This window comes from Parus major, chromosome 6 (genome assembly GCF_001522545.3).
Source record: "Parus major isolate Abel chromosome 6, Parus_major1.1, whole genome shotgun sequence".
Lineage (NCBI taxonomy): Eukaryota > Metazoa > Chordata > Aves > Passeriformes > Paridae > Parus > Parus major.
The window spans coordinates 5449879-5462492 of record NC_031775.1 but is presented as its reverse complement, the minus strand read 5'-3'; the positions used below and the strand labels follow the sequence as shown (position 1 = coordinate 5462492).

General features: G+C 39.6%; 1 protein-coding gene across 3 annotated transcripts in view; it reads right to left on the bottom strand.

The window, feature by feature from the left end:
• ANK3 (ankyrin 3) overlaps positions 1-12614 on the bottom strand; it is a 195657-nt gene that overhangs the window by 51681 nt on the left and 131362 nt on the right. For 2 of the 3 annotated variants that reach the window (XM_015632928.3, XM_015632927.1), the window contains exons 26-28: positions 12396-12502; positions 5267-5491; positions 2069-2223 (exon numbers count right to left, since the gene is read on the bottom strand). In XM_015632928.3, the coding sequence (XP_015488414.1) occupies positions 2069-2223; positions 5267-5491; positions 12396-12502 (487 nt within the window). Of the gene's footprint in view, positions 1-2068; positions 2224-5266; positions 5492-8353; positions 8387-12395; positions 12503-12614 lie in introns of all 3 variants that reach the window. The other variant, XM_033515805.1, reaches the window with a different exon arrangement.

Below are 12614 nucleotides of genomic sequence, written 5' to 3'. Positions count from 1 at the left end.
TTAAGGAGAGCGGAATTTTGTCCAAAACCTTGCACTATTTTAATGCAGGGTGGGTTTTTTAAAATTTTGTCTTCCTAGCTAGAGAAGGATTAAGCAAAAATTAACTGAACAAATAATCAATACAGTGGATGTGTCTGCAGTATTTCTTCTCCTTTTCCTCTCACAAATGGCTGCCTGGATTTGTAAAAGCTAATCCTAACTTTGGCTTTTAAGGCATCAAATATTTTCACTCTAACAGAATAATGTCCATCATACTCCGTGTGATTACTTGGCTGCACTTATACCCACTAACTTCAAACAGTTCCCCAGAAGGAAAGAGCCTCCTGAAACCCTCAGTAGATAAGAAAGTTGTCCTATGGCTCCATATTGTGAAGCTTATTGTTTTAGGCTCTAAGTACTGAGGGCTTCATGCCCACCTCTCTCAAAGTATTTTTATTTATTGAGCTCGTCTCTGTAAATTGTTAATTTATGCATGTGAACTCTTTTTCATAAGTGTTGCAAGTTGCAGAAATTCCGAACAATACTTCTGTGCCCAGATTTCCTACCCCCAAATCAAACTAAGTTCAGTTTGAAAAGCACATGAAGCAAATAAGCAAGCTGCTGATCAGGGCTGACTACCTCACCCCTGTCAAGGCACCACTACTTCACCCAAACACCGAATCATCACTTCTGATCCCATGCAAGTTTGCAGAAAAGGAGGGGCAGTGGTGAGATTTTTCAAAGACTACAACTACTGCATTCAATCCAGCAGCAATCATAATTCCCCAAGCCATACTATCCTGGACCATGTCCATCTCTTGTCTGTTCCACTGCTTTTAGGTACCCTTCAGTGATGAGGTTTATTTTATTTTTCCAAATCCACTGACAAGACATACACAGTGTTTTTGTCCTCCTGTTTGGTTGGTTGTATTATATTTAGAAATAAATAGCTACAATAGATCATCATATAACAAGCGGATCTTTGCTATTCCACTGTGTTTGTACAAGCTCAGGTGCAGCACAAATACTTCAAAGTGAAACCTTTCCTGTTATCCCATTCCCAGAAGATCTGGAAATCAGTAAAAATGTTGTATTTCAGATACCCAGGGAGACCCTCACAACAGCACAACTCTCCATGTTCCCAAGGCATCCCTTTTGCTGAGGTTGCCCTCATCAAAAAAGAAGAGGCAGAAATCAAAGGCAGAGCTCCCCCACAGACACCTCTCAGAGCTTCCATCCACAGCCTCATCATTTCCTTCACATGCTTTTGCTGATAATGAAAGAACTTTCCTGCAGCTTGTACCCAAACATGCTACAACTTTCTGTGGGTTATCCAGGAAAAATCCTGTGGATAAACCCTTACAGAAATCAAAGTTCACACCACAAACTGTTTCATTCACACTCAGATGCAAAGAGCTCAAGCAATGATTTATCAGCACAAGTATTGAAAAATGCTAGCTAAGAAAAGAAAGCAGTGGTACCAAGGAATCACTGCAGCCCCATTTTTCTTTGCCCACCATTTTTCTTCAGGGGCCATCTGTGATCTGTGAGCATCTTCTGATGGATTTGTACAGCAATGCTCAAGCCAAACAAGGGAGCCAGACTTCCCAGATGGGCATCAGGCAGACAGGTTGTGTACTTTGTGGAAGGCAATCTCTAACAACACCGTTTGAAATAAGAACACTCTACAGGCCAAGCTCTGAGTCTGTGGGAAGTTCCTATACAGCTGATATTTACACTTCATCATTCGTTTGGAATGACCTTCCCATGGCCCTGCCTCAGCAGCAGAGGCACATGTACCTCAAGCTGGGTATTATTCTCAAATTTATGCTGGAAAGAACTGTGCAAGCTCTGCTTAAACTTGGCAAGACTTCAGACCAAAATTCACCACTCATTTCACTGGATGTCTCCAGGCCACTGCAGAACAATTTCCCCTTGCGCTCTTTCCATTAGTTTAACATGGAACACACACTGTATTCCCTGAAGTCAGACATCCTCTGCACTGTTTTATTTTAGTTTGTTTTAGTCAGCCCATATTAGCAAGCCTTCAAAAAGGCAAGGCTAGCTAAAGCTTTGAGAAAATATTTACCTTCATCCATGCCATTGAGTATTTCAGTTAAATCTTCATGTTTGCTGTCATACTGGTGCTCTTTCCACGTTTCACCATTCTCACTTCGGAGTACGATCAGTTCTCTTTCCTTGCCTCGCATTGATCCAAAATGTGGGATTTCCACTATGACAGGGCTAGAGAAAAAGGAATCATGTTATTTTTAACCCTATATTTCCTCACTGCCCTTAATTTCCTATGGGTCCTCAAGAAAACTACAATCATTTTAAATAGTTAATGCTATTAGAGTAAAAATGGTTTTAAAATTGCCAAAGCTGCACAATCCTTTATCATTTAAACTATATTAATGGATAAATTGAAAATCCTAATATATAGTTTGTTTTTAGTGCAAATCTTTTGAAATATCTGCCTCCATGAAAAAACAGTGGCAACTTTTAGAAAGAAGAGTTCTCCTTGCTCATTTATCCCAGGCTGTGGGTTATCCAACCTGCCTCCAGCACACAACACTGCTGACTTTTAACTGGCATTAGCATTGTCAAAATTCGGATTTGGCTCAGAGAGTTTGAAGGGACAAAGTCGGTTCAGAAGCAGTCTGGCTATCCCAGTGCATGCAACAACAGCCACTGACTGTAACAGGAACCATGCATTTATGTAGATTTTGAACTTAAAACTAAGTCCCAAAGTTTTCAAAGCTCCCTCTGGCTCTCTGTTGATGCAGCTCCTGTGAAATAAGAAACTGTTTTTCTTTAGCTCCACTTTCTGGTTCTCATGCCCAGCATCACAGCTGCAACCTCTGCACGGCAAACATCACTGGGGAATCATTAGATCCTTTCAGCACGGATTTCTCTGGGTTTAGCAACATCACGACCACATTTATATTAGCTACTGTCAAACATTTTGGGGGGAAGGAAAGGGAATGAGAAGGTGGTTAATAATACACCTATGTCACCAGACAATGTACCTTCAACAGAGGACTGCAAGTGCATTGCTGAACATTGTATGAACAACCAACAGAAACCACCATTCACTTCATGTGCCATTCCTCAACAAAACAAACACTGTTGCCAAACACTTCACAGGCAGGATATGCATTTTAAAGTATGCTAAGACAAACCGACTGAAATCACACAGTAAGTGAACATTTATGGATTATGCAGCTTTAAGACATTTAAATAGACAGTATCATTATTTTCCTACAGAGGTTGTAAAGGCTTTAACTGCTTTGTAACAACTTGGTTTAAAAGCAGCATCACATGATGGGAGAAGTGTGCAGCATTTCTGTGGTACTGTACGTCTGCCAGGTGTTTGGGTGCGTTAACCAATCCATCACTTGAGCATGAAATCACAACAGCCATCGTGGGGAAAAACAAACTAGCTTGAGACCCAGTTTGCACGTTAAATTCCCAGGGAGAAGAGTTAGTCTTTTTTGCCCCATGAAAATGATAAAAAGAGTTAACACATATTTTAGATGCTTTTAGGAACACCCAGTCTATTTTTCAAGTCTCCAGTTCTTTAACAAAAAAACAGGAATGTAGCTGCTCTCTCCCATTGTGCACAGCAAGAAAATACCAAAAATTCAAATACATTGCTTAAGATATTTACTCTCTAGTTCAAAAAGAGCACAAGCTGAAAACTAACGCTGTAGTACAATCTTTGCAGGCTAATATTTCAGATACTGTCTCTGTAAATATTTAGAAACTACACAATTTTGTGCATGACATTTACAGTGAGAAGGTATTGAACAGGTTTGGAACACCAAACACTCACCAATATTTTGAAAACCTAGTGCAATAAATTTCACAATATGGTTTGAAAACAACAGTCAAAAACATATGGAAACATTCTTACATATTTAGACTATACACTGCAGTCCCTTTGGGTAGCATACTTGGCTTTGTAAATTTATTTTAACAAGCCGCCTCTTGCAGGTTGAAAAGATCCAATCTTGCTGAATCAATTCATTCACTTGATAACATTTTTTTATGAATAATCTTTCATAAGTAATGGGCTTTATGAGATCACATTTTTCAAATGTTCTTCCCAAACAGTCTCACTTGAGGCCTGTAAATACCTTCTCTACCACAGGGTTGAACTTAAAGGACTGCCACTGTGTATTAAAATGTATTTAATGCAGTAGAAACACTTCAAATTTAAAGAATTACAAAAAGCACAGAAGTTATGAAAGCAGAATGCTGGCAGTGAATTTTACATGCCTATAAGCACAAGGTAGTAGCAGAGCTATATTAAATCAAGCCACTATGATTTTCTTTCAGTGACATAAATCAACTGAAAGTTTTTGGAAACTTAAAAAAAATAATGGGAATAACAAAAAATTGGAAACAAAATAAAAACTGTAGACATTCTTTATCTTTTCCGTACATATCCTACCCAATAAATTTTGTTCCTTGTGGACCAAGCTGCAGGATTCGGCTAACCATGCTCTCACCCTCATTTAGAGGGGGAGGACTTTTAGGAAGATGCAGTTTACTGAATAACATCCATGCAGCAGGAAGAGAAACGAGAAGGGGAAATTAGGAACAAGCTGTCATTCCCGACAGAACCAGCAGTTTACACCAGGGTGCCACTTATGGTAATGAACAAAATTTATAATTAGGAGAAAAAAGGCCACATCATAGTGGATTGTTTTCCCTATTTTAAGCCTGAAAAGTAGTCAGTTCCTACCACTGGTACTACTCATGGCACCACTCTATGGTAGGTGCTCTGCTGTCAGTCCAAGTGGTTTTGCTCCACAAGACAGAGACAGGCAGCTCCCAGCAACTCCAGAGGGAGTCTTGCGCATGTTGGGAACAGAGCTCAGTATCTGGGTCCCTTTGGGTCTCTCTAGGACAATTCTTTGTGATAGCTCTGTTTCTCTAAATACTCTACAAGCAAGAGGGTCAAAACCTGCTCTGGGATTTCAGTGTGTGACTCCTCCTGACTTCCAATGCAGGGTTGTATGAGTAGATGGGGGTGGGACCTGGCCTTTCCATGGCTTTCCTTACCTTCAGCTCCATCCTGCAGTTATCAAAGAGGCAAAACTCTTCTTAAAATGCAAGGGTTCTTTCCAGAAAGAATGGCAGGTTAGCGCTTTTTAATTTTTTAAGTAGCCTGTGTTACAGGCTCAGATGAGGTAGAGTCAATGTTTAGCTACCTAGATCCACAGGATAAAGGGAATGAAAGGTGTGACATGAGCATAAACAAACTCACAGAACAACTCACCCTAAAAACTGTGCCCCTGCTGGCCCCATTTCTACAAGTCGACTTGCCAATCCTTCTCCTTCAACCATGGGTGGTGGGCTGGCCAGTTTGTGCCTCTTTACCAGGCGGCAGGTGATGCGGGTGGGTGCCGTGCACTTCCGCGGTGGGATGATTATCCTCATGCCATGGTGCCGACTGCCCCTCATCGAACCCCCGCGTGCATCCACCATAAAACTAACCAGGAAACTGCACAAAAAAGAAAACACATCAATGAAAATCATCACAAAACAAGCAGAAGATCAGCAAAAAGTCAGCAGACACAGACTTTAAAACATTAGAAAAGCCATCCCAATCATCTAAACTAAAAAGAACATGAAGATCCTTTTAGAATTTGGACTTGCATATATTAACAACTGGTTATCAAAAGCAGAAATTGCTAAAGCTCTAGCAACATCATGGTGAAATGACACATTCTACTGAGCAATTTGGATTAAAAGTAGTGTAAAGTGATACACTACACAAGTAGTGTATTAGTAGTGCTTTGTTAGAGTTTTAAAACATCCCTTTGTTGCTGTTAGCTCTACTGTCCACCAATGAGAGTAATTAGCCTCACATGCATAAAGCAACTAGACAATGTAGAAAAAGGAGAATCAAAAGTGTTTATTATTTTTGGAAACTCAGTCTTTAAAATCTCCCCACTGTTTCATTTGCAATTACTCCTGATGGCTGTCAGAGCAAGTGCCAGAACCATGGGTGACAGTCCAGGCTACTAAGGGCTTCCACTGATGGGGAAGATAAGTGATGACTACCAAGTACATAACTTCCTTTAGGCTGTTGGCTCCCTGGAGGAAATCATGCCATTACTTCTCTTTGAAGATTAGATTCATTAGCAAAAAAGACATTAAGGAAAAATCACACTTGCTTGTGTCATTGCAATGCATAATTTTCCATTTTCTAATAAGGGAGTAAGAAATTATATTTGTAAATTATGTATATTTTTTAATATAATCCTTTACATTAGCAAGGGAATAATTAAAATTAACAATTAATATTAGAATAGCTTCAGGTAGAAGATGCAATAACAGGCTGGTATCCAGAGGGACAGAAATTATCAGCCCAGTCTTGAAGACAGTACAAATTTTGTTTGCTCCTTCTGTACGATAGATACTGACATAGCTGACACATTTGTCACGTGGCTTCACTATTTTCAAGGCTGTTGCCAAAACTTCCAGCTTTTAAGAACTAAACCTTCACATGACTAACAGGTGAATCCATTCAATTTCCTGGCTCCTGACAGTAAAGTGGACTAAGGGTGTAAACCAATAACCCAGGGGATTTTGATGGTTCTTGAAAAAAAGCCCCCAAGTGCTCTGAGGTACGACTGGAAATTTGTGCAACACAGTTTCATTTGCTTTGAGACCAGCAGGATAGCAGCAGCAGCAGCTGACAGGCTCTGGCCAGGCCTGCAAATAAGCTGTATTCAGAAGTCTGGCCAACATGGGTGGGAAAAATCTGCACAAAAGCAGAAGAGAAATCAACATTTGGTATTTAGTGGTCTGGAGGAGAGAAGTGAACAGGGACACAAGCTATTAAATATAGCAAGTACGACAGAAATGCTGTCCAGCTGAATTCCAGATCAAGAAGTTGCTACATTGCCTTTCCTCAAATTAAAATCCATCAGTAAAGACCTTTCTGAGATGACCCTAGCCCAAATTTATAATTTCTCATGAGCCAGACACTTTATAATACTGAGGCATGATATTTCACAGTAGTTTTCATACAGAAAAACTGTATCCACATTCCATGTTTCTCTCCTAGATAAATGCACTATACGCTCCAACAAATCCAAATGTTGCCACTAGGGTATCCCAGCTCCTCACAAGAGAAATTGTTTCAGCAGGACAGGATCTTGGCTAACCAAACACTTTCCATAAATATTAGACTGTGTCAAAACCAGTATGCTTGATCTTTAAATTATATACTCTATAAGTGATTTTAATCTTAGTATTTATGGACACTTAGCTGGCCTTTTAAATACGTACATGGTTCCTGTCTGCAGAGTAGCTGGGGCCATTTCAGACTTTGTATTTCGTAGGGTGGAGGGATGCCTGGCTGGAGCATCCCCAGGGCTGAAGCTGCAGCAGCTCCAGAGAGGCACAGCTGGTCAGTGCACCACAGAGGAGCTTCCTGGGGAGCTTGGCAGGGCTGGGCTTGGCCTGATGGCTCAGCACAAAGCAATGTTTTGGAGAGCTGCCTTTCATGTATAACAGTGTTAAGCCACCTCAGAATTAATAATAAAAAGAAGGCTTTCATCTAGTGCAAAAATGACAACAACTTACACTCAAATAAGATGCTGCCTTCTGTATCCAAACTATTTAAATGTTGAAAAGTATGTAAGAGTGCATTGCCAAAAATCTCTAGGCAGCTAAATCTGTCTTAAATTCATAACTAAAAAATAAAAATAAAAAAATCAGTAGAAGTCAAAAAGTCAAAACTAAGTGCCTACAAAAATCAGTCCTTGAGTTACCAGGGATGTTTAGGCTGTATGTAGATTTTAAGGTCAGTCCAGCCTTAGCAACCAGGAGTTTAGTACTGCTACTGCACATTGCTCACAGCAAGGGTAAATAACCTTTGACACGAGCCTCTGCCTCAGTGCAGGAACCAGCCCCTCCCAGCTGTGGTGTCTGTACCATGCTGCAGCCTCCAGTGCAGACAAAATCTGCAGCAAACCAGCCTTTGTGCACATTGTTCCCAGAGAAAGACAATCATTGTCAGCAGCTTATTAATGAATTATTTCCTTGTTTAATTTTCCGATTAGTAACTTACCGTTTAAAACAATAACAACAATTCCAAACAGTATTTCATGCACTTTCTATCTAAAAACATTAGTAGCTGATGCTTACCTAAATTAATGTAGCACTAATGATGGAAACTACAGTATGACCTCTAAAACACAGCGCTAAAGGCTAATGAGCATTTCTACTTCAAAACATGGAAGGGATGAGGATGTGGTTGGATGCACTACAAACATCTACACACACTCTGTGGGAAAAGAAGTTTAAAAAAGCAAAATAAAATGAGGATTCACAGAAAGCACAGTGTTATCACCTTGAATCATACTGGGGGAGTGGAGAGGAATAGCTGCAAAATAATTTAGAAAGCAAATGGGAAAATTAATGTAAGATAATTAGAGGCAAGCAACAGAAAATATCAATAAGTGCAAAGAAAAGGTAACAATCAGAAAAATAACAAAAGCAACATGTTTAAAGGCCAGCTTCAGAAATTATTTGGCTTTTGATTCACATATCATGACATATGTCATATAAAATATGATACGCATGAAAAAAAATCTGAAAGGGAGGGTTCATTTAATTAGCACAACTCTGTAAGTTCTCTGGAAAATGAAGAAGCACAAGGAGAAAAGCATTTGGTGACTATTTGGTCAGCAGAGAATTTATTGCAGCACAACTTCATTGAATTCCAAAAACATGCTCCTGTGTGCCATGAAAAGCCAGTTCTTGCGCTTTTCTAAAGCAGTTTATCTTCCAAAGCATAATGTATAAACATATGTGTGGCAGGATGCTTGAAAGGCATATCAGTCCATGCCATCCACTGCTGTGCTGTCAAAAATGAGTTCTGTGAGTAGAGCAGGTTGGAGTAAACTATATAAAGTTAATATAATTTAAACTACATATACTTAATATAATTTAAAATACAGTAAACTGTAATGAATCTGATTTATTCTACTTTGCAAGACTGGATCCAGTTCTTCTGAGTTTTTCAATACTGGAAAGCAGTGTGGCACTGCCTTTTCCTTCTTTCAGCCAAGAAAATGAAGGAGTTAAAAGCAACACAAAGAGAGAACGCCCACATTTTACTACAGGAAAAAAAAAACTACAGGAGTAAGCTCACATCTGACAGCTGAAGGTCATTTTGGTGAGGGTCTCTACCCTTCCAGGGGCCTCATGACTCACGATGCATTTCAATGTACTGCTTACAATGGACTCTGTTCAAAATATATGCTGGAAAAACAACTTATCTGAACTCAAGAAGAAAAACATAAAACATTATCTTGGCTTGAAAAAAGGAAAAACCAGAAGAGTTGAAATCACTGCCAACAATTTCTACTTTCTTCTCCTTCCACTGACACATTGCCGGATCTCCACATCCTACTCCCAGAATTCCCCTTCTGCCTGGGTTAAGGAATAAGAACAAACTGATGCTTTCTTCTGACAGCGGGCAAATGGAGAAAAGAGTGACCTGAGGCAGCAGCGGTGCTCCTGGCACAGTATATCGGGGAGCCCTGTGAAGATGGAGATGGCAAAGAGCAGTGGGGTCACAGCCTGGCCACAGGACCACCACACCGCGAGGGCTGGCAGCCCCTGCCTCTGGCCACAGACAGAACTGGGGACAAAGACAGGGATGAAGCACCCCAAACACGCAGAAAAGGATTTGCTGTTTAGGAAAAGACTGGCAGAAGAGATGTGGAAAGTCATGATCCTCTGCATATCAGATGTGCTGAGGTACTGGACGATTAGAAGGGAACATCTATTGATAGCCTCTAGGTGAAGATAACCAGGAAAATCAAATAGGATCATATTATAATATGGGGCCACAACTGGAAAGTAAATAAATGAATGAGATTTGGGGCTTTTTTTCCTGACAAAGGAACTGAATCCTCAGAGCATCATTTCTGATGGACTTCCTATGTCAAATCAGAAATGTAATGAGTCAGAAAAGCCTACATGTTTGGAGAATATTTTGGTTTATGCTCATTTGGAGAGCTATACCTGTCTGGAGGATATCTGTCCTCTCCCTGCTATGCAGCCCCACAGTTTACTCTCCCCTGGGCAGCAGCTTAGACCACTTCTGCATTCAAGAGGGTCCATGTACCAAGGGAGCAGATCTTATGTGAAGATGTCCACAGAATATATGTTTTGGAGGGCTGGAACCACGAGTGAATATGCTGAAGACCTAAGGGCAGGCAAGTATTGTCCCAGAGGACCGACAGGATGAAAACACCAGACCTATCTTCTATCAGGATGAAAAGAAACCAGAAAATTTTAGACCAATCAATGTATAACCCAAATTACCAGGAAATATTCAGGAATAAATTATTTAATAATCATTCTGTAAAGGCCTAAAGGATCAAGGTAATTAATCAAGATATTATACTTTGCCTGCCACCAGTCTCAAAATAAAAACAAACCAAAAATATAAGTGATAAGAGCAATTCATGCCAAATGAATTTGAATTCCTTCTTTGATGTGTGAAGGTACCGCCTTGGTACCTCAGCAAGCAATGGAGGTACGGTACACATAAGGTAAGTGCAGGATCACTTAAGTTACCTCAAAAGAGATACCATCAATGCTTTCCTGCTACACTGAAAGGGAACTTCAAGGGCATATTTCACTGTGATGTTCTGGTACAGCTACTAGGCTAAATGTCTTCACAATTTCAACATAGGAAAAAGGTCTGAAAAGTCTTTGGAAAATAGGATCAGAATTAAAAGCTCTCTTGCTAAAAAATGGTAAAAGGGGCTGGAACCAACAAACTGAAATACCATAGAGACAAATGCAAACAGAGGGGAGAAGCCAAACACTTAAACACAACACCAGTAAAAATTAACCAAACTTCAGGATTTCAAAAGAGAGCCAAGAAATTCTAGCAGGTCACAAACATTTACCAGTAGAAACTGAAATTACCAAAAGGTTAACTCTCATTGTGGGACTGCTTAAGTGTGCTATGTGCCAGACCAAAGAAGTGGTGATCCTGGTTTACAAAGAAGCTCTCATCAAAGAAGAGAGAGCTGGGGCAGAGCAGCAGGAATGTGCTGAAGTGGGGAAAGGATCACCTAGGAATGTCTGGGACATTTTAGTCTAAAAGCCAGGATTGTCTGTTAAGAGAGCATCAAGATACTGTTCTCCAAGTCAACTACGGATATGGCAATGGATTTCCACTATGAGTATGAAATAGGCTTAGTCTGCAGCAATGAAATTTTAAGCAGACCATTTGGGGAAGAAATAGCACAAGAAGATAGTGCACTCCTGAAGCTGGGGGCCTATAGAATCTCTTATTTTTAGCGATTATTAGGACATTCAACATACATCAGGAATGGCTTGGCTACATTTTATCCTGCAGTAAAGGAAAGGGTTGAGCTACCAGCTCTCTCGGGTCCTTTGCCAATGCACCATTCCATGATAACCAACAGCCTTCATCTTTTCATACTGCAATTCTTGACATTTTAATGCTAGCACTGACAATGTGCAGTGTTTTATCAGCTTGGGACCTAAAAATCCACTGTTGAATAGAACTGTTCAGCAGATGCAGGTGCAGACATGTATTGTGGGACTGTAGCTTTAGATTTGTGGGGCTTGATGTATTAGAAATTAAATATTTTGGTATGTGTCACGCTCATTTTTATGATAAGAATGTAATTAGTCACAAAACGGGGAAGTAAATTAAAACTGATATGAGATTTTATGTCCTGATCTCAAAAACTAAACAACAAATATTTACACTAGACAATCTAATAATATGCAAAGATTACTTACACATTCATTTGCAAATTTTTACAATATGCATTCAGACATCACTACTACTGCATTTAAATCAAGTCTGTGTGGCACTCTTAAGAAGCACCTAAATTATAGTGAAGACTCATAAGTAAACAAACAGCACCACTAAAATCAAACTACAGATATTGGAGATTAGGCAGGAGCTTGAAGGTATAAATAAAGAGACCAAATTAAAGCCCCACTATTTTTTTCCTCTATGAAAGAACAATAAGCATAACATTCTATCTCTGATTTCATATTACAGAAAATATAACACAATGCAAACAAAATAATTTATGACACTTAAAGCATAAGCAACAGAAAAAGCAAAACAGGACTCTTAATGAGAAGCCTGCAGGATTACAGAGCTTAAGCATTCAGAAAATTAAGTGCAGAAGCAAGTTTTTGGTTTGATATGCAAGAATTTAGACTGACTCTTGTTATTAAGCACCCTCCTTGAATTCAGTGTGAATTTTGCCACTGGCTTCAAGTGGAGCAGGAACAGACATGTTATCAGCCATTACAGCAGGCTGTATTCTGCAGCTAATACAGTTCCACATCTAAAGATAAAGAAAAACTGTTAAGTGACCTACCCAGAATGGATGGGACTCGAAACAAGGTTAACATTGTCCAAGGTGTCTGCAGCCCAGCTATAGTGTCTGAGAGAATCAGAATCAAACTCCCTTTGAAACGTCAGGTGCTTCAAAACAAAACAGATAAATTGAAATTTAAAATTAACATTAGAAACACTTGTCTTAAATACAAGCTTGTTGATATAACTATATTAAATTTAGATCTGGTCTTTTAACTGG